The following is a 22,500-nucleotide window of genomic DNA, read 5'->3' on the forward strand; positions in this document are numbered from 1 at the left end:
AGGACATATGCAATCTAATGGCATGTCTTGGCTTTGAACAGGACATATGTAATCTAATGGCATGCCTTGGCTTTGAACAGGACATATAGCAATGTAATGGCATGCCTTGGCTTTGAACAGGACATATGCAATCTAATGGCATGTCTTGGCTTTACCTTAAACAGGAAACTAAGGTGCTGTGACATACAGCGTGTGAAGGAAACGGGTTGCTGGTTGTTGGCAGACCTGGCAGAGAGTGGAAAAAAGTAAAAGTCATACAACGTTTAGACCCAACAGGGTCTTCATCAGTCAGAGACCTGGCAGAGAGGAAATGCATGATGACCTGCACAGTGTCCAGTATAGAATAGAGGATATCTGGTTACAATGTCCAGTATAGAATAGAGGATATCTGGTTACAATGTCCAGTATTGAGGATATCTGGTTACAATGTCCAGTATAGAATAGAGGATATCTGGTTGCACAGTGCCATGTATAAAGGATATCTGGTTACAATGTCCAGTATTGAGGATATCTGGTTACAATGTCCAGTATAGAATAGAGGATATCTGGTTACAATGTCCAGTATTGAGGATATCTGGTTACAATGTCCAGTATAGAATAGAGGATATCTGGTTACAATGTCCAGTATAGAATAGAGGATATCTGGTTACAATGTCCAGTATAGAATAGAGGATATCTGGTTACAATGTCCAGTATTGAGGATATCTGGCTACAATGTCCAGTATAGAATTGAGGATATCTGGTTGCACAGTGTGCAGTATAGAATTGAGGATATCTGGTTGTCGTCGGTTCTGGCTGGCGGAGGGGAGATGAGGACGTGGGTAATTCCAGCTGGTCTGGGACACTCCAGCTATACGAGAACAATGACGGGACAGCACCAGGAAATTCTGTCTGAAATCCCACAAATACCACCGACCTAGGGTGGCCTAGAGTTCCCAGTTGGTCCATATTTCTATAAGAGGCTGTTATGCAATATAATATAATAATAGTACGTAGTAGTGGCAGTATTAGTGGCAGTATTAGTGGCAGTATTAATGGCAGTATTCTCACCTCACTCTCAACATGTTTACTGAACTTTCAAAGTCAATGAGGGTCCCGAGGCAACACTGCTATTCAAAGTTTTATTTTTTCCACATGCAAAATAAAACTTTGAATAGCAGTGTTGCCTCGGGACCCTCCTTGACTTTGAAGATTCCGATGACCTTTTCCCTTGAAGAGCAGCATTTGGCAGACGCTTTATAACCAAAGCGACTTTCAAAAGAGGACATAATCAGCCAACAGCACAAGCATTAGTCTAGTAGATTCTCTCGAAAGAGGAATGTCTTTAGTTGTTTCTTGAAGGCTGCAACTAAAGACATTCCTGAGCGCCTGCACAACATTCGATTGAGACCCAAGGCAGCGCTCTCCCATCTCTCTCCTTTATGTTTACTGAACTTTCAAGCCCCAACATTTTCACCTGCCTCCGTCTCACAGTACTCACTGGGCCTTTCTCAAAACCAAGTGCAGTGCACTTCCAAGTGTATCAGCCTAATTAGTCACACCCAGTGATTGGATACTCTTTATTAGTCACATCCAGTGACTGGATCTTCTGTAGAGTTCCTCAAACAGTATCCAATCACTGGGCGTGACTAATGAGGCTGATACACTTGGAAGTGCACTGCACTAGGTTTTGAGAAAGGCCCACTGATGAACCGCTCCCCCTGATGCTCTTCACTGATTGGTTGTCCCGTTCCACCAATCACGAGCCGCGGCGGCCCTCTGAACATTTTTCAGTGATCAGAACTCCCCTCGTGGCAGTGGTGTAGTCTACTTTTTTATGGTGGGTATACTGTATATTTGAGCATTTTTTGAAGTGGGTATACTGTATATATTTGTGCTATTCAAAACAATGGATCAATCAATATTAAGTGGGTATACTGAAATCCCTGAAATTTAGAAGTGGGTATACTCCGTATACCCGCGTTCTGCATAGACTACAGCACTGCCTCGTGGGGCCCTTTAGACAGCTGGTGAGACATGAATACTAGGTGGGCCTTTAACATTACACTACATTACATTACATTAGCAAAGCAACTTAAGTTACTTAGTTATTATTTACAGGGTATTGGTTACAGTCCCTGGAGCAGTGTGGGGTTAGGCGCCTTGCTCAAGGGCACTTCAGCCATGGATGGAGGTTTCGGGAGAGGTCAGATGGGATTCGAACCTGCAACCCAGAGATTGCAAGACCCACTCCCTAACCACTAGGCCACAGCTGCCCATTGAGGCAATGGCTGACCTTTATAATGGGTGGGTCATTTACACTACGTACAGCTGCAACTGATGAAATTCCAGAGAAACTCCAGTCATCACTCAAAACACTCTCATCCACCTACCCTACCCTACCCTACCCTCCTACCCTGCTCTCCCCTACCCTCCTCTCCTCTCCTCCCCTCCCCTCTCCTCTCCTCTCCTCTCCTCTCCTCTCCTCTCTCCTCTCCTCTCCTCTCCTCTCCTCTCCTCTCCTCTCATCCTCTCCTCTTCTCTCTCCTCTCCTCTCCTCTCCTCTTCTCTCCTCTCCTCTCCTCTGCAGAAACTCCACAGCCTTCAGTCAAAATATTCAGCACACACTTAACAACCTCTCACAATAATCACCTCCTAGGCCTACATTGTACAGCTGTAATGGGTAGGGTAGAGTAGGGTAGAGTAGAGTACAGGACAGTACAGTAGAGTTGAGTAGAGGAGAGTACAGTGCAGTAGAGTAGAGTAGTGTAGAGTACAGTAGAGTAGAGTAGAGTAGAGTAGTGTAGAGTAGAGTAGAGTAGAGTAGAGTAGAGTAGAGTAGAGTACAGTAGAGTAGAGTAGAGTAGAGTAGAGTAGAGTAGTGTAGAGTACAGTAGAGTGGTGTAGAGTAGAGTGGTGTAGAGTAGAGTAGAGTGCAGTAGAGTAGAGTAGAGTAGAGTAGAGTAGAGTAGAGTAGAGTAGAGTAGAGTAGAGTAGAGTAGAGTAGAGAGTAGAGTAGAGTAGAGTAGAGTAGAGAGTAGAGTAGAGTAGAGTAGAGTAGAGTAGTGTAGAGTAGAGTAGAGTAGAGTAGAGTAGAGTAGAGTACAGTAGAGTAGAGTAGAGTAGTGTAGAGTAGAGTAGAGTAGAGTAGAGTAGAGTAGAGTAGTGTAGAGTAGAGTAGAGTAGAGTACAGTAGAGTAGAGTAGAGTAGAGTAGTGTAGAGTAGAGTAGAGTAGAGTAGAGTAGAGTAGAGTACAGTAGAGTAGAGTAGAGTAGAGTAGTGTAGAGTAGAGTAGAGTAGAGTAGAGTAGAGTAAAGTAGAGTAGAGTAGAGTAGAGTAGAGTAGAGTAGAGTAGAGTAGAGTAGTGTAGAGTAGAGTAGAGTAGAGTAGAGTAGAGTAGGCCTACAGTGTACAGCTGTAATTGGTACAGCCCCTTTGAAAAGCAACATTTTGAACATTTCGATGAACACAAAAAAATATCTATCCCAATCAAAAAACACGCACATCCAGTGACTGGTTTCGGGTGCAGGTTCAAAAAAGTAAATCCATAAGAAATGAAGAAAAAACGCACACCGATGAACTCCCATTTAAGCCATTTTAATGCGTGACGTTTCGGGCCACCCTGGCCCTTCCTCAGACTAAAAACAAAAAATAGCTACAGAGACAAACTGGTCAAACTGGGCATCAGTCTGGGCTGCACTCACTGTTTCACCACCATGATTTCACAACAATGGAAAAATATGCTATTTTAATTATACACAGCAATTGAAACATTATTTTGTCTCCAAGCTTCACAGATGTTTTGTTACATTTATTAAATGCACATTCTAGAAATAAATTGCCTGTACATGTTGAAATCTTGTTTGAAATATTCTTCTTCTAAAGGGGTGTGCTCATTATTTCTGAGCACCCTATACTGTAGGACAGGGTTTCCCAAACTGGGGTGCGTGCACCCCTGGGGGTGCGTGGCCTGCCACAAGGGGGTGCGGTGCGCGAGCTGAATTGAGAAATGACGGATATGTGTGTTTTTATACAGCATTAATGAAAATTAAGTCGTTTTTTTTTTTTTAATGGTGCATTGTATGCTTGAAGAAACATCAAGTCTATTGGAAATGACGATTTCCTAAATGACTCTGCATAATGTGCAATGATTTGTGCACTGAAGCTGAATACAAGTACACCAAAACATTCGCTTAGGGGGTGCGCGAACCACATTGAAATGTACAAAGGGGTGCGCAAGGAAAAAAGTTTGGGAACCACTGCTGTTGGAGGTTATATACTGTGGGTAAACCCAGACCATCACATGTCCTAAAGTGGCTAACAGCACCTCTGTTATCAGGTTAGAATGACTAACCTACAGAGCCGCTATCATAGGAAGAATGGGTGCATCCCAATATGTGACCTTGCCTCCTCCACTGTCAGCCTCGCCACAACAACTTTTGAGGGACTGTTTTTCATTCACCATCCCAATTGCAAATGAGAAAAAGACTTAACAATTGAGCTTTTGCAAGATATTGAAATATAATGCTGTTGTCAGTGATGTCATCATGACGAGAAGCAAGTGGAGGAGGCAAGGTCGCATATTAAAACGCACTCAATGACTAACCTAGAGCCCTGCCTTCCGGCATGACGGCCATCTTGCAGCATTCCCAGGAGACATTGGGTCCATCTCGTATCCAACCTCCCATCCTCACCTTGTGCTTGTGGCCTTGTGCTTGGCTAACGTTCCGCCTTTGTGGAGAAAACAATAACACCCCCCCCACACACACACACACACACACCGTCAGCCTACTGGCACAACAACGTTTTGGGGGCTTTCCCCTATTCAAAATCCCAATTGCACATGAGAAAATAACCTTTGAGTTGCGCTGTTGCGAGACACTGACTAAAACTTCAATGTCTGACGTCTTGCCTCATAAGAGTGAAGGCCTCAAGCTCAAGACGAGGGCGGGAGGTTAGTTAAGGCAGTGGTTCTTAACCTTTTTTTCTCAGCGCACCCCCTTACCTGTTCCCAAGACTAGCCGCGCACCCCCATCCCAACATGTATAACGTGTTTAAGGACTAAAAAAGGATTTTAGTGATGAATCACAATGATTTTTGCTTGAGATATTAATGAAAAGCTTAATGACTTTAAATGGGGACCAAAATGTGTTTTAATTTGGTTTAGATTTGGTCTAATTATAATGTTCCCAAGCTGAATTTTGGTCACAACCTCAACACAAACAACATCCCGTGCACCCCCTGTAAAGTCTGGCGCACCCCCAGGGGGTGCCTGCACCCCAGGTTAAGAACCACTGAGTTAAGGGATTCTTTCTAACATCCCAGCTCCCGTTCTCCCTTGCTCACTTGACTCACGATGACGTCACTGGCGACAGAAGTGTAACTATGGCAACACATAGGCCTGTATACTGGCGACAGAAGTGTAACTATGGCAACACATAGGCCTATATCTTCCAAAAGGGCAATTCTAATGTCATTTTCTCGTTTGCAAACGGGATGGTGAATGAAGAATAGTCGCCCAAAAGTTGTTATGGCTGGGCTGACAGCGAGGTAACTTTATTGTTGTCTCCACGGAGGTGGGTGCGTCAGTGAAACATGAGGCCACAAGCACAGACAGAGGACGGGAGTTCGAATATTGGAAATGAGCCACTGAAGTGGAGCCATGGAGTCCTTATCGCCAGCTGCGTCATTCCCAGGAGTCACTCCCTCCCTTCCCTCCCTCCCTTCTCCCTCCCTCTTCTATTATTGCAAGGGGGGAGGGGGGGAAATCCCCCTTTAGGCAGACCTAAGGACTGTTCTATTCAATGCTAGGAGCATTATGACACGCTCCTTTAGGCAGACCGGAACCTGGTCATGTTAGGTGCCCATAGGAACCTATTACATTGGCATATCTCTATACTTAAAGAATCTCTGATGGAGTCCTTATCGCCAGCTGCGTCATTCCCAGGAGCCGCTCCCTCCCTCCCTTCCTTCCCTTCTCCCCCCCTCTTATCACCTGTACAGCGCTCGCCTCACCTGTGGCCTACTTCACGACGTCCGCAGACTCCAGATCACGTAACACCTGTTGCATCACTACACACCACCGAGACTGTACTGAGAGATGTATGATGTAATAAGGAGACATGCTCGTCACAGACTTACACTATAATACACGCTACACTATCTAGTATACACTGTAATATCTATGACTGAGACTGCAATACACACTGTAATATGGAGACATGCTCCTTGCAGACTTACACTATAATACACACTGTATCTAGACATATCTAGACATGCTCCTCATCACTGACACACACTGTAGTATACAACAATGTTTCCCAACCAGGGGTACGTGTACCACTAGGGGTACTTGGATTTTTTTTAATTTGTATATCAAATGAATGGTGCAGTCACATAAGGATGGAGAAAGTGATATAGAACATGAGTAAGGGGGTACTCATGGCACAACTAAGAGGTCTAGGGGGTACGTGAGACAAAAAAGGTTGGGAAACACTGGTCTACAGGCATGGTCCTTATTTCCGGCTTACACTGTAGAATACAGAATATGCTATCTGGACATGTACTATGACTATGCTCCTTATTAATCACTCAGACTATAATACACAATATACTTGAACAGTGTCCTTACTACTGACTCACATTGTGTATAATAATAATAACAATAATAATAATAATAATAATAATAATAATGATAATAATACATGTCTTTGTATAGCACTGTATCATACAAGGCATGCAACTCAAAGTGTGTTCCTGCAACTCAATGCAACTCAAAGTATGTTCCTTATTGGTGACATGTTCCTTACTGTGGACCCCAGAGAGTGTGTTGAGGTGTCTGATGTAATATTTAGACATGTAGCTCTGTCCTTATAACACACTAAGACTGGTGCAATACACAGACACTCTTACACAATATCTACACGCTCCTTACAGAGTTACACAATATCTACACAATATCTACACGCTCCTTACAGAGTTATACTACAATATCTACACGCTCATTAGAGTTACACTACAATATCTACACGCTCATTAGAGTTACACTACAATATCTACACAATATCTACACGCTCATTAGAGTTACACTACAATATCTACACAATATCTACACGCTCATTAGACTTTTCTGTTCAGCGACATCTACACGTGCTCCTTCTTCCTGGGTCAGACTGTAATATACATTATGTTCCGCATTAAAGCGTTTAAGAATGAAGGACTCAGATTGTAATATTCATTATTCCACCTTCCTTACTAAAGACTCAATACTGTAACAACAACTGATAATTTTGAAACAAACACACACACGAAACAAGAGTGTAAAATGCCAAAAAAAACTTTAAATGATTTAATTATGTTTTTCAGATTAAAACCATCCAAAGGCCATCCTTCAGTTCATACACGCTGTGTTAAAAACAAAACGACAACAAAAACAAAAACATATTTCGGTGTAACTTGGCAAGAGCTTCACCCACCGCTGGAAGCACACTGGTAGTGCTGGATCACACCATTTGAAACGTAGGCAGCGTACACACGTCACATAAAAGGTAACGACGCGTAAAAACAATATACATAATACACTGCAAGAAGGTAATAGTAACAACTTGACATTGAGGCCAGCGGGATGTTTTTTTTTTTTTACAAAGATCTACTACGACGCATGGTCTTAGCTTACAAGTCGTACTACACATGCCTTCTTACAGTGATGTACGATAACGATAACGACAAAACAAAATACATACATGAGACATATACATACACGAGACGTATTACACATATACGGTTGAAAGTGCTAGCGACAAATATTGCACAGTTTGTCGAGCTGCAAGCAGCTCCGTTGAGCTTACGATGAGGTAACAGGTGATGATGTCATAACAGTTGGTGATGTCATCATAACAGTTGGTGATGTCATTAGATCAAGGTGAGGGGACATTATCATCACAGTGAGATGGACAAACTCAAACACGTCCAAGTGTCACCTGCTTAAAACTTTACACAATTTACAAAATAAACAAATGTCAAAAGCAGACGCTTCGTATTGCTCTGGACACTGAAATCTTAAGATTGTATCACTAGCCAACTGAGGTTTGATATGACACAGCCATACCAGTTGGATAAGATTTGACCAGTGGGACAGGATTTGTGCACTTGCATTTGAAAACATGCGATACTCAGCTCTATATGACGTGGGTTAAAACTGAACTGTACCCCCCTTAGATCGCTGGTAAATATCATCATCATCATCATTTTGGTACTTTACCTGCACTTCAAAAATACACTTTCATAAAAATAAAAAAAAAGTGGTAGATATTGCAGGACTTGAGGCTTCCCTCCAACTGGGGCGAGAAGACATACAGTAAGGTGTTTCTCAAAGTCAAGTGTTCTAGGCTTGGTAGAGAAGACATACAGAAAGGTGCTTCTCAAAGTCAAGTGTTCTAGCCTTGCTAGCTAGTGCGAGTAGAACACCCATTTCTCAAAGTATCCAATTATTAATATATATATACGCTGCGAAAAATGGGCGGTACTCGTACTAGCAAGTAGGGGTGTAAATAATATCGAAACGTATCGATATATCGGGATATATTCTGATGATTGAATCAAATCGCATCGTATCGTGGGACATTCTGAAGTATCGCAAAAAAAAAAAATCGAATCGCTGGCCCCTGCCCAATAACTTAAGAGTTGGAAAAGTAATTGGGAAAAAAAATCAAATCGAATCTTATCGTATTGGGGCATTCTTAAGTATTAAAAAATAATCGAATCGTATCGCACCGAATAATAAGATATCGATATGGAGTCGTATCGTCATGGAGGCTGTGATTTACACCCCTGCAAGCAAGGTTAGAAGACCTCATTTTGAGAAATACCTATTGTGTATACTGTGAGTGCATCTTAATATGCGACCTTGCCTCCTCCACTCGCTTCTCGTCATGATGACATCACTGACAACAGCATTATATTTCAATATCTTGCAAAAGCTCAATTGTAAAGTCTTTTTCTCTTTTGCAATTGGGATGGTGAATGAAAAACAGTCCCTCAAAAGTTGTTGTGGCTAGGCTGACAGCTGGGAAACTTTATCGTTTTCTCCATGGAGGAGGGGCAAGGAGGCGGGACGAGGAGACAAGCGCAAGTGGAGGAGGCAAGGTCGCATATTAAGATGCACTCTGTATGTGTGATGGAGGTTTGGTGGTAAGGTAAGAGCTACTCACCCCACAATGGGAACCCTCTCTGATCTCATAATGCACGTGACCCTAAAGTATTCCAACACGCCATCTTGGCATAACGCTGTCTTATGTGCAGGCTTTTTAAAGGCCACTGAAACCTTTGGCAAAGTCATATGAATTAGAAGAAAAAACAGAATTCAAAGCACTGCGGTGAACAGAGGAGAGCCAGTCAGCTCCTGCAGTGACATTCAATGTTGTGGCAAGATAAAACACACACACACACACACACACACACACTACATAGACAGAAACACACACAGAGAGACACACACACACACACACACACACACACACACAGACCGAAATATAAACACACACTTGTCCTCAATGAGAAACATTTCAACCTTAACAGCAATAATTTAATAAACAAACAAAATGGCTCCAAGGTTGAGGAGGAGGAGGAGGAGCTACCCAGAGGCTCTAGAACTGCTGGGACTCTAGAACTGCGGTTGTCTTGGTGATGTTGACTCTAGAACACTCGTCACCCTGGTGATGGAACAGGTGTTGCCTTGGTGACCTTGGCTGGAGTAGATGAGAGCAGGCGTGTTCCTGAGAGGTCTTTATAAGGCCTAGTTGTTAGGGTTCTTCCCATTGTCCAAACTCCCGTCCTCCCTTGCGCTTGTGGCCTTGTGATGACACTGCAAGACGTCATTGCCAAAATAAGTTTTAAATGAATACCTCGCAAAAGCGCAACTTAAAGGTCTTTTTTTTCATTCGCAATTGGGATGTTGAAGGAGGAAAAGTCCCCAAAAAGTTGTTGTGGCGAGGCTGACTGCAGGTGGAGGACGGGAGGTTGCAAAATGGAATAACCCCCTGGCTGCAAGGCCTAGGGTGCATTCCAATATGTAGACTCCGGTCCTCTGTCTGTGCTTGTGGCCTCGCGTTCTGCTGACGCCCCGCCTCCAAGTAGGAAACAATAACGTTTTCCCTGCTGCTGTCAGCTTAGCCACAACAACTTTTGGGGGACTGTTATTCATTCACCAACCCTTTGCAAATGAGAAAACGACATTAGAATAAAGCCTTTGCAAGATATTGAAATATAATGCTATTGTCGGTGACGTCATCGCAAGGCCACAAGGAGGCAAGATAGCAAGGAAGGACAGGAGTCTGCATGTTGGAATACACATTAGTGTCCCCTGTAGTCCCCCTCCAGCCCAGCAGAGGGCCACAGTGAGCTGAGTCCCTATGAGCAGTCTGTGTAGGTGGACACCATGTTCCCCCTCCGCTGCGTCACCGTCCGGCAGTGCCGATTGGCCGAGGAGGAGCGCTGGAACCCTCCGTGTCCGTCGGCGCGCGGCATCTCGAAGGAGAACATGCGCTCCATATTCTCAAAGACGTCGTCGAAGACCCCGCCCCCGAAGGCGGAGCCAAAGTGCTGCTTGTGCTGCTGCTGCTGCTGCTGGTGTCTCTGGGGCTCCTCCTGCTGGCGACCGAAGGGACTGCGGAACCCACGCTGCTGCTGCTGCTGCTGCTGCTGCTGATGATGACCGTTGGAGTTAAAGTGTTGTTGTTGCTGTTTGTAGTGTTGTTGGCGATGCTGCTGCCGCTGCTGCTGACCAAACAGGTCGAAGTCTGAGAAGAGGTCGTCAAAGCTGAAGGTGAACCCCTGCTGGAAGTGCTGCTGATGATGATGATGATGATGACCGTGACCTCCTCCTGCTCCTCCTGCTCCTCCGAACGCGGCCCGCTGGCTACGCAGAAGGTCGTACTCACGCCTCCTCTTTTCGTCAGAGAGAGTCTCGTACGCTGTGGAGAGGACACGAAGAGGAGGAGAGGAGAGGAGAGGAGAGGAACAGGGGAAAGGAGAGAGAGATGAACAGGGATGAGAGGGAGCGAGGAGAGGAGAGGAGAGGGGGAAGAGGAGAAGGGAGAGAGATGAGAGGAGAGGAGAAAAGAGAGGGGAGGAGAGGAGGGAGAGGGAGCGAGGCGAGGGGAGGAGAGGAGAGAGGAAGAAGAAAGGAAAGGAGAGAGAGGAGAAGAAGAAGAAGAGAGGAAAGGAGAAGAAGAAGAGAGGAGAGAGGTGAGATAGTGACCATACAAAGGTTGACCTGCTTTTCCACTTTACAAATGCAGAGTTTTGAAATGGCAGCCAACTTGCTAGGAAACTGGTCTTGGCAGTAGGCCAATCTATTTTCAGTTATTTGGTCATCAAATCTCAAGATAATTTTAAGGATTAGCCCTATTGGCCATGAAACTTGATAGCTAACCTAATCTCTGACTCCAGTCCTAATTGTCCTAAATAAAACACAACACCCCAGTCATCTGAGGGGTGTACTGCGAAGCTGGTTCAGGGGCAAACCAGGTTAAGTTAAGAGATAAATCATCTAATAGAAGAGTCTGAAGTCCTCATTTTCTTAACACACAGGACTCCAGACTCTTCTATTAGATGATTTACCTCTCAACTTCACCTGGTTTACTCCTGAACCATCTTCTTAGCAGCCTCTAGGCCCTAGACCAGTGGCTCCCAACCTATGGGTCGGGACCCAACCTATGGCTCGCCAAAGATCCACAGAGGGTCACGAAGTCTTCTTGATTTTAAGGGGTTTAATTTTAAATACCTTAAAAGGGACACTGTGCAGGAAATGGTCAAAAAAGGTAGGCTAATGCAACTATACTGCTCATTGAAACTGGGCTGCCTATTGCCAAATTTGATCATTGCATGAAAGTTTACTAAGTAATAAACAAATATTTTCTAGTATGGTCCAAGTACAGTCCTTTTTGCAGCTAAAAATTGCTATTTTTGGAAATTCAAAATGGAGGACCATGGAGAAGATCCCCCTTTTCATGTATGAAAAGTGCAATTTTTCCAGTCATAATGAATACTTACAATTTGATGCTGGTGGTAAGTATTCATGAAAAAGGTTCTTGAAAGAAACAACTAAAAATCTCACATAGTGTCCCTTTAAATAGCCGATGTTAAATAAATGATAAAGCATTTATTTAAATATGCATAGAAGCAACTGTAAATGTAAACATTTATTCTATATTTCACCAAAGACAAATAAAGGAATAAAATAACTAAAATGCAGGAAACAGAGGGTAGGCCTAGGCTATCATGTGACTCCCTCTCGTGCAGGCGCTCGCCCGGTTGGGTCACCAAAGCTTACAATGGTAAAAACATGGGTCCCTGAAGACGATCAGATATTGTAAACTCACCTTCCGCTATGTCTCGGAACTTGTCCTCTGCGTCTGGACTCTTGTTCCGGTCCGGGTGGTACTTCATGGCCAGCTTGTGGAAGGCCTTCTTGATCTGGCGCTCCGTGGCGTCTTTAGGGACCCCCAGGACCTCGTAATAGTCCTCCTCCGCAGCCAAGATCAACTCCGCGATCATCAGGACACACACCGCGAGTGTCAACACTGACTGGGCCGTTGCCATGGCTTTGGTCAAAATAAACCTGTCAAAGAAGAAGGCGGAAGTTGAAATTACAGTTTGGTAACAACAACTGTCAGCTGTTGGTGTGTAGCCTACCAAATGGGGAAGAAACGCCTGCTGCTGCAGTTCAATGGCCAACTTTTGCGAGACATTTGTGTTCAAGACTGGCAGCATTTTGGTCAATAAACATATCTGGAGTCTGTTAGGTTTTAGAGCGATACATTTGTGAAAATAAAGTTACAGACTCAAAGGCCTGACACACAGGACAGAGCTGAAATATCAACCTCGACTTTAAGAGAAGATAACAAGCCAACATTTGCTAAGTGAAACAAGCCAGTACATCGTTACATTAATATATCTTAACCTCAGCTATTGTTTTTGTTCTACTAATGAATAACTGGATATAACGGTGGTAAGAAACTTACCAATCCTTCAGAGTTGTCACCCGCTGCCAGCAAGAACGGAGTGCCACAACCAGCTGATCGGCTCCTGTTACTCTTTCCAGACTTAACCCCACGAAGCGCAACCCCATTGGCTAACCGCTGCTAGACATGACTAAACGCATTCCCATTGGTCCAGGTTGCAAACACATGGAGGGCATTTCCTACGTCACATCCTGCACCTGCTGTCACCGACCCGGAACTTCAGTTTCGTTTTTTGGGGGGAGAGCGAGCACAATGTTTGTTTTTAGCTGAAATGGTTTAGCTAATTATGCCAACATGCCCCGGTATTGTGCAGTGAAGCTCTGCAAAAACCGAGGAGGCGTCTTGTCGAAGGACAACAAAAGGATCAGCTTTTATCCGTGAGTTGCCATTTTCCATTCTGCATATTACTACGAAACCGGTTTCAAACTAAGGCAGTCTGCAATCTGCAAGTGCCTTGATTGATGCACAAACATGACGTTTTTGTTGACGTTTTGTCCCTCGTGTTTGTTACCGTTGCATGATTACACAAGGTATGTAACAGTCAATCACGTTGCGATGAATATTAGTTTTAGGCATGGAATGAGAGGCAGGCTAAAGAATGGGCTTGAGAAGTGACGGTATTTGGCAAGACAAACTGATCAGTGGTAGTTTAGTTCTAATCGGCTCATGCATGCCTTTTGTTACCACTGTAAACACACAGACGCACAATATCAATGTTCACGCAATACGCCATGTACAGTATATGGCTCATAGATTATGAGATGGACTACTTATGAGTGTCTGTCCTGAGAGATGTCTTCAGGATCTCCTACTGGTTGTGTGCCTAGGGTCAAATCTAGACAGGCTGAAGTGGCATTTAGTCATTATGCTGCAAAATGCTTGAACCAGCTTCCTGCCCCAACAGTATTTGTTTTAAAAAGAAATTAAAAACAGCTCTAGTCTCATCTGCAGTTAGTTATCTGCTGTCTATAACACAGCATATATTTTTTCTTCTCTTATCTCTTTCTACAAAGTGCAATATAAGTCAAGTGATTGATTGATTGAATGATTGATTGATTGATTGATTGATTGATTGATTGATTGATTGATTGATTGATTAATTGATTATGATGGTGTCCGTTAGGTTTCCCTTGCGTGACCAGGCGAGGCTGCAGCAATGGGTGGACAACATGAGGAGGGCGGCCTGGATGCCCAGCAGGCACCAGTATCTCTGTAGCGAACACTTCACCGAAGACTCCTTCGACCTCAGATGGGGGATTCGCTATCTCAAACACACGGCCGTCCCTACTATATTCCCATACATCTGTGAGGTAAGTGCTGCTGTCTGTGCTGCCAAGTGGCTATTTTATACCTGTAGACTGTCATATAAATCTCAATAGATTAGCTGTCATGTTGGCTGTCATATCTGTGCTGCTGTCGTGTTCAGCCCTCTCAGCCTGATCTCCAAAAATTCCGTGCTCCTGGACACGGATGTTAAGGACACGAAATCCGTGTCCAGGAGCACGGATTTTGCCAAAATTCCGTGCTCCTGGACACGGAATTGTTTTCCGTGCTCCTGGACACAGAATTGTTTTCCGTGATGGGCACACGGAAGTGCTTTCTATAGGCTATTACCACAGCACTGTGTAACTCTGTCATTAGAAAATACATACCAAATGCAAATCCTAAACAAAATAATGCTATAGCAATTTAAGTTGTGCCCTGACCAAAACATTCCCTAACCTTAACCTGTCATTAAAGACATATTTTTGAGAAATACCTTTTCCAGTTGGTTGCTAGGCTATCAAATGCATATAATGAATGAAAGAAAACTAGCTGTGCCCAGACCAAAACAATCCCTAACCCTAACCTGTCAGTAGGAAATGTTTTTTTTGAGAAAAAATATTTGAAATTAAAAAAATCCTGAGAAAACACAAGACTGTGGAAACATAGAGCTGTGGGAGTAGCCTATAGAGAGAGCACTTCTCTGTGTCCATCACGGAAAACAATTCCGTGTCCAGGAGCACGGAAAACAATTCCGTGTCCAGGAGCACGGAATTTTGGCAAAATCCGTGCTCCTGGACACGGATTTTGTGCCCTTAACATCCGTGTCCAGGAGCACGGAATTTTTGGAGATCATGTTGGCTCTCTATGCTGCAATGTGGATCTTTTAAATCTCTCACTCTCATACAGTATGAACCTGTATGTTGTCATGTGTCATCTGTTGCTGTCTAGTATTTGCTGGAATGAAATGTTTTACAGCTATCTGTCATCTGTCACCTGTCATGTTAGCATCTTAAAGGAGATAGTTTAACCTAAGCTGTATTTGCTTTTTTGGTGTGTGTGTGTGTGTGTGCGTGCATGTCTGCGTGTGTGTGTGCATGTGTGTGTGTGTGTTTGTCTCTGTGTGTGTGCATGTGTGTGTGTGTGCTTGTCTCTGTGTGTGTGTTACAGGATGAAGGTGGTCAGCTGCGGGCCAAGAGGAGTCCTAAGGAGAGGAGAGGGAGAGCAGCGGACAGCTCTGACATCCAGGAGGCGCTCACCTCCTCATCACCTCCTCCTGTTTTCACCTCCTCATCTCCTCCTCCTCCCAAGAGGAGTCTCCTCCTCCTCAAGCACAGCGACCTCAACAATAACAACAGGAGGAGCAGCAGCAGTGAGGTGTGCAGAGGGGACATTAGTGACGTGTGCAGAGGGGACATTAGTGAGGTGAGCAGCAGTGGTGACTAAGGCTGTAACGGTACACCCAACCCACGATTCGGTTTGTATCACGATATATGACCCACGGTTCGATACGCCCCACGATTATTTATTTTTTTCTAAAGGAAAAAAAAATGAGAGGAAAATAAAATATATTTATATATGCTTTCTTTTTGCATTACCTGCCTACATTAATTTTTTAGGTGTACTAAATGATGTTGCAGATATACCACTGCAACCTGTTCTCCAGGTGTTGACATCAGAACACAACACAGAGAAATAAGGGATATTAGTTCACCAAGGAAAAATAGGCTTATTATGAATAGGCTTAGATCATATCATGCTGAGATGCTGACCGTGTGTGAGAGAGACAGAGACGGAGAGAGAAGGGTCAGGGTTCCAGTAGGTAGCCTATAACAACTGTCTCACATTATCAAACATTATCCAATTAATATCCAAACATTAACTGAAAACAACACTGGTCTTATTTCGTCAGGAAACCTGTTGCTTACTGAAATGCAACACTTAAGTTTGATGCTTAATATTTTTGTAACTTTTTTGATCGTGCAGCAGCGCACGCACGCTTATACAAACAAAACTCGAAATGAACCTCAGTTATGTTCTCACTATGCAACACGCACATTGTCCTTTGTTTGGTTTTGTGATTTGATATTATGTCAAGAGCGGGAATGGATGCAGAAGCTGAAATGGAGCATGTTTTCACTAGGCAGGCGGTCAATGTGGGGAAGAAATAATGCTGCTTAATATCCACATCGACCTCAACGTTCGCCCGACTTCAGACACTTCCCTTATTAGAGCGTAGCGTGGTTTATGAATTTGGGCAGGCGGAGCATCTCGCTCTCTCGCTCTCTTTCTCTCTCTCCGCTCAACGTCTATCTCCACTCAACATGCATTGGCGCATGCATGAATCAAAAAATCTTCACACGTTTGATAAAGCCTCCTTGGTCTGTTGTTCATTTCTGTGCTTTACCTTCCGACGTTTGCCCAAGTTTTTCGTCTCGCGGAGTTTGCTCAGGCAATTGATAACAACAAATGCACGTGCTGGTTGGACGGAACATTTTATAAGAGAGGGGTGAATGGAAGTGTTACTCACACATGTGAGCCCCTTTTCTACTTGTCTTTTTTAAGCGCATATGCAAACATTTGCCTATCCTGCTGTTTTCTAGACTGAGGTGTAACAACTTTGAAAGGGCGAATTGCAATTCTGCGAGGAAGGTTCGCGATAGGGGTACGTGGGTCTGCGTACCACGATCCCTCGGTTCGATTCAATATCGTTACAGCCTCCACGAGTATAGACCAGGCGCGAGGCGATTCAAGCGACAGAGTGCAGCAGCAAGCGATACGAGCGATTGAGGAGACTAGAGTATGTCCGTACAGGCAGAAGGCAAAGCATTCAAGCATTCCCATTGGCTGTGGTCACTGACCTCTATACAGTCATTGGCTGTCGCGGCTTGTCGCCGAACCGCGTCATAGAAAGTTGAAAAGATTTCAACTTCAAACTGTCACGCTCGTCGCGCAAATCGCTCTAGTCTCCAGAATCGCTTTTGTCGCGCAACTCAATACAAACTCAATTACTTCCGTCACTCGCCTCTCTCAGATCGCCGCTGGTGTATTTCTGCGGTTAGTGGTGACGTGTGCACTGTAAGTTGTGTGAAGCTTTGAATTGCAGTTTTGTGTTCAAACAACACAAACAAACAACTCTACACAGCTTACAATAAAGATTTACAGCAATAAACTTGGAATTCTGAGGCATCTGGTGAACTTGTGATTTCAAGTTGAACCATGCTGATGCCATTGCAGTGTATAGCAGAATAAATAAACTATTCAAGTTACCATGACTTATTTATCACTGATATGATTTTTGCAGTGTATAGCAGAATATATTAACTATTCAAGTTACCATGACTTATCACTGATATGATTTTTGCAGTGTATAGCAGAATAAATTAACTATTTAAGTTATCATGACTTATCACTGATATGATTTTTTTTACAATCACTGATATCATTTTTTGCAGTGTGTCGGCGGTGACAACCGGGTCTTCTCCATCCTCCTAGTGGGTCACCTTGAACCTACCCCAGAGCATCATGGGAAGATGCAGATGCAGACGGAGCCCCGCCCCTTGCAGCAGCACGCAGCTCCCTTATTGGTGGATGCGTCCTGCATCGAGCCCTGTGATAGGCTGCCGCTGGGTTCGAGGGGCGGGCCAGAGGAGACCGCCGTGGCCGCGCTGCCTTGTGAGACGCAACCGCTACAAACTTCTGAACTGGCGCCCATGCGGCCTTTACACACACACACACACACACACACCTCTGAACTGCCCGTCACGGAAGGCTCTTTACACTCTGCATCGCTCGACCCCGTGCTGAGCGAGAATGGGGAGGAGCATAATGACACAGGGGTGGAGCTTCATCAGACGAGTGCGTCGGGGGGCGTGCCAGCGGAGGTGATGGGTGCAGGTGGCATTATGGAGGAGGAGGTGACGAAGGAGGTGGTGAAGGAGGAGGAGGCAAGAGGGGACGTGGAGGGCAATAGCTCCTGCGTGTGGACACAGCTGGATGTGTGTGTGTCAGGGCCAGTGACTGAAGAGGAGGAGAATCAGGAGGAGGTGGAGGAGGAGAGAGAGGAGGTGAAGAGACCGGAGGCTGGTGATGGAGACTCCGGCGCCTCCTTGTGGAGCGTCTGTGATCACTCGTACGCACCGGTGACTGAAGAGGAGGAGGAGGAGGAGGAGGAGGAGGAGGAGGCAAGGGAGGTGGTGGAGGTGGAGGAGGAGGTGGAGGTAAAGAGACAGGAGGAAGCGAGAGAGGCTGTTGACTGCGGTGGCGCCCCCTTGTGGAGCTTGTGTGAGAAGCAAGAGGAGGAGAGGGAGGGGGTGAAGAGACAGAGGGCTGTTGGTGATGTTGAGTGCGTTGGCGCCCCCTTCTGGAGCGTGTGTGAGCAGCAAGAGGAGGAGAGAGAGGAGGTGAAGAGACTGAAGGCTGGTGATGGTGATGTTGAGTGCGGTGGCGCCCCCTTCTGGAGCGTGTGTGAGCACTCGTACGCGCGTGTGGACCTGGACGAGCAGCAGCTGTGGCGGCGCGTGGCCTCCCTGCACGCCAAGATGGCCGCCCTGCAGCGCCGCGAAGACGAGACGCTCGGCAGGATACGCAGCGCGGAGAGCGCGCTCACAACGCTACGCAAACAACACATTGTCACTCAGGAGCGGCAGAGGACTCTGGAGACACACTTTACTGCTGTCTACCTACAGTAGCACACACACACACACACACACACACACACTCTCTCTCTCCCTTTACAGCCAAAAGTTGGATCCTTGTGTACATCATAACCCGCATCTTAACAATTCAGCCAGACTTTTGACTGTAGAACCGTACGCGCGCGCACACACACACACACACACACACACACACACACACACACACACACCTTACACACACACGCACACACACCTTACCACCACTTCACAGCCCCAGTTGGAAGGATCTTGACCAGATATGTAAGTCAGCTGGTCATCCAGGCTATGAGCAGCCACACTCTGGACTCCTCTAGAATGGACTCCACACTCTGGACTCCTCTATAATGGACTTCAGACAGTGTGGAGCATCATGGGAATATACTGTAGTGTACCACTGGCTGCGACAGTAGAAGGTATTACAGGAATATACTGTATATACCACTGGCTATGACAGTAGAAGGTATTGACATTCTAACTCACATAACATCTAACTCGCATAACATCCCATTCATTTTCAATGGGGTTTTATGTCTGGTGAGTTAGAATGTCGATAACCACCAAAGCACCTAAACGCGGCATGGAAATAAACGGGTATATTGAAGAGTGAAGTGTGGGTCACCAGACCAAACAAACAGAAACAGCTGAGAGCAAATCATGAAGGATATCTGGGCTTCCATAACTCCCATGCAATGCCCTGCCATTGACTTCAATATTAAATGCAGCATTCCAGTTACAGCTTATAACCAAGTTTTGAACATTGAAATGTAATTTAGAAGGTACCAAATGGCAACTGTTTTGATGTAAATGGGAAAAAAGAAAGACATTTGGATTACAACACCACAAAACTGTTTTGCGTAATAATTTGGAACAGAGCACTTTTGGGCATTTTCAGAGTTTTATCATTTTTAAAAATACCATTTATCATTGGAAGGTTCGTTCAAAAACGTTTAAATTGTACTCTAATGGCTGATGACTTGAAAATTATGACGACTGTCCTTTCTATTGATTATCTGGGGAAACAGCGAAAAATGTCATTTGCGTAATAATTTGGAATGCGGTGTATATCTGCTGTAGTGGTGAAGGAGTCAATGAATGAATTTAATGGTTATTTACATGTATGTTGCAACATGCAGACTTTCAAGACATTCACTCTGTGATGCTGCCTCTGCCGTACTCTAGTTGTTGTGCCTTTCCGCTTCATGAGATGGAGGCAGTTTGAGGGACTCACGCCCTCAAAACCCAAAACCAGCTCTGTCTGTACCCACGAAATCCAAAACAGCTCTGTCTGTCCCCACGAAATCCAAAACCGCTCGTGAAGGTGGAGTTTGTGCACATCATCCCAGGAAAAGGTGCAGGACAAAGGCTGACTGTAGATTTCGGAGTGAGAAGTCCGCACACTTAAAATACTTTCTGTTGTTGTTATTTTTTTATTTCATGGCTGGATTACTAGTACATTTCGACTTCACCATTCTTCATCAGATTCTCACTTAGAAAATCAAAACGGCTCTTCTCCATAAAAACACTCTTACCCTTCTGTGTCGAAACGGCTCTTCTCCATAAAAACATTTTTACCCTCCTGTGTCAAAACGGCTCTTCTCCATAAAAACACTCTTACCCCCCATGTCTAATTGCTGTCCCGCCTGACCAGAGGAAATGGTATTGAAGAGGTTTTGAAGACAATCGTCCTTGTTCATTCAGACCCCTATTTAGATCTCAACCAATCAGCACTGCAATAGGAGACATGTTGTTCCCAGTAGTCAAACCTGTTCTGTTTTTGTAGTAAGTCAGTATGTATGATATCGTACATCGTATGATGTCTGATGATTATTTGTAAATAATTTCGAAGTTTCTGGCTATGCTATGAAATATTTATGATGTATAATCGTCTCCTAAACGCAATGACTGACTGCACACATTTAGACTACATGCTTCCTTTCCATTGTCCAAACTCCCGTCTCCCTTGTGCTTTGTGGCCTCGTCAGAAAACGTCATTGATGATCAACGTTTAATTCAATATGTCACAAAAGCACAGTGGGGCAGGGGCGGGGCGTCAGCGAAGAGCGAGGCCACAAGCACAAGTGGAGTACGGGAGTCAGGATGATGGGATGAGCCCTAATTTTGTCACCTTCTGTAAGAGGGCATCACCATGGAAACCACCTTGGCACCTATTAGATGTATGCCGTCCATTATGTCTAACTGTTAAACCGAGTTTTAAGTTTATCTGTTGTTTCAGACGTGCACTTTTACCTGTCTGAAACAAAAGACTTGATACGTTGGAACTTTCTTTAAAGGTGCACTATGCAATGTTTTTAGCAGTTTATTTCCAGAATTCATGCTGCCCATTCACAAATGTTACATTTTTAACAAATGCTTACCACCACCGTCAAATATAAGTATTCATTATGACCAGGAAAATTGAACTTTCCATACATAAAAAGGTGGATCCTCCATTATTGAATTTCTACTAAACATATGACACAGTGCAACCTTTATAGAAGGTTCCAACGTATCAATGAAGTGTGTATCAGCATCCGTCCTCAGCAGCAGCATGGCAGCCCAAAGGCGCTGCACATATCAGTCAAACTACTACATGTACACATGCCCTCATACATGCCCCCCTAAACTACTACATGTACACATGCCCTCATACATGCCCCCCTAAACTACTACATGTACACATGCCCTCATACATGCCCCCCTAAACTACTACATGTACACATGCCCCCCTAAACTACTACATACTGTATACTCATACTCATGCCCCCCTAAACTACTACATACTGTATACTCATACTCATGCCCCCCTAAACTACTCCATACTGTATACTCATACTCATGCCCCCCTAAACTACTCCATACTGTATACCCATACTCATGCCCCCCTAAACTACTCCATACTGTATACTCATACTCATGCCCCCCTAAACTACTCCATACTGTATACCCATACTCATGCCCCCCTAAACTACTCCATACTGTATACTCATACTCATGCCCCCCTAAACTACTCCATACTGTATACCCATACTCATGCCCCCCTAAACTACTCCATACTGTATACCCATACTCATGCCCCCCTAAACTACTCCATACTGTATACTCATACTCATGCCCCCCTAAACTACTACATACTGTATACTCATACTCATGCCCCCCTAAACTACTACATACTGTATACTCATACTCATGCCCCCCTAAACTACTACATACTGTATACTCATACTCATGCCCCCCTAAACTACTCCATACTGTATACTCATACTCATGCCCCCCTAATTCTTGTCTACTTAAGGAGTTGACTTTCTGGTTTTTTTTGTTTTTTTTGTTTGTTTTGTGTGTGTGCGTGTTTTTGGAAATGTAGGGTCTGATAAAAAAAAGATGAGGACTCTTTCTGAATACTGAGGCTTTAAGCACAATTTGGGAGTGGAGATGGAGGTGATGTTTTTAGATAAGCTGGATACTGTACGCTTGTATTTAAACACCACACAGGGGAAATAAATCTGCTCCCCACAAGGGAAATAAATAAATCTGCTCTATTTTGATATTTAATGCGTTTCTG

The 22,500-nt window shown here is 44.5% G+C and overlaps 2 protein-coding genes across 2 annotated transcripts; one reads left to right on the forward strand and one right to left on the reverse strand.

Moving 5' to 3' along the window:
- Window positions 1–7,300: 7,300 nt before the first annotated feature.
- dnajb9b (DnaJ heat shock protein family (Hsp40) member B9b) lies at window positions 7,301–13,141 on the reverse strand. The gene is made up of 3 exons (XM_063217664.1): window positions 13,003–13,141; window positions 12,361–12,599; window positions 7,301–10,950 (listed from the first exon to the last, which is right to left on the reverse strand). Exons 1-3 carry the CDS (start codon window positions 13,107–13,109, stop codon window positions 10,388–10,390), a joined length of 909 nt encoding a protein of 302 aa, XP_063073734.1. The 5' UTR covers window positions 13,110–13,141; the 3' UTR covers window positions 7,301–10,387.
- A 104-nt stretch (window positions 13,142–13,245) lies between these two features.
- LOC134464740 (uncharacterized) lies at window positions 13,246–19,108 on the forward strand. Its single transcript, XM_063218091.1, has 4 exons — window positions 13,246–13,379; window positions 14,126–14,312; window positions 15,436–15,690; window positions 17,721–19,108. The coding sequence occupies exons 1-4, from the start codon at window positions 13,297–13,299 to the stop codon at window positions 18,954–18,956; spliced, it is 1,761 nt and encodes a 586-aa protein (XP_063074161.1). The 5' UTR covers window positions 13,246–13,296; the 3' UTR covers window positions 18,957–19,108.
- Window positions 19,109–22,500: the final 3,392 nt, after the last annotated feature.

Source organism: Engraulis encrasicolus, chromosome 15 (genome assembly GCF_034702125.1).
Source record: "Engraulis encrasicolus isolate BLACKSEA-1 chromosome 15, IST_EnEncr_1.0, whole genome shotgun sequence".
Classification (NCBI taxonomy): domain Eukaryota; kingdom Metazoa; phylum Chordata; class Actinopteri; order Clupeiformes; family Engraulidae; genus Engraulis; species Engraulis encrasicolus.

Excerpts from the sequence above, each read along its gene's own strand:
- dnajb9b (XM_063217664.1), bottom strand. The coding sequence starts at position 13,109 with ATGGGGTTGCGCTTCGTGGGGTTAAGTCTGGAAAGAGTAACAGGAGCC. Across the intron at positions 12,600-13,002 it reads GTGACAACTCTGAAGGATTG|GTTTATTTTGACCAAAGCCA; the intron begins GTAAGTTTCTTA and ends CTTCTTTGACAG. Across the intron at positions 10,951-12,360 it reads GTTCCGAGACATAGCGGAAG|CGTACGAGACTCTCTCTGAC; the intron begins GTGAGTTTACAA and ends TCCTCTCCACAG.
- LOC134464740 (XM_063218091.1), top strand. The coding sequence starts at position 13,297 with ATGCCCCGGTATTGTGCAGTGAAGCTCTGCAAAAACCGAGGAGGCGTC. Across the intron at positions 14,313-15,435 it reads TATTCCCATACATCTGTGAG|GATGAAGGTGGTCAGCTGCG; the intron begins GTAAGTGCTGCT and ends TGTGTGTTACAG. Across the intron at positions 15,691-17,720 it reads GCAGAGGGGACATTAGTGAG|TGTGTCGGCGGTGACAACCG; the intron begins GTGAGCAGCAGT and ends CATTTTTTGCAG.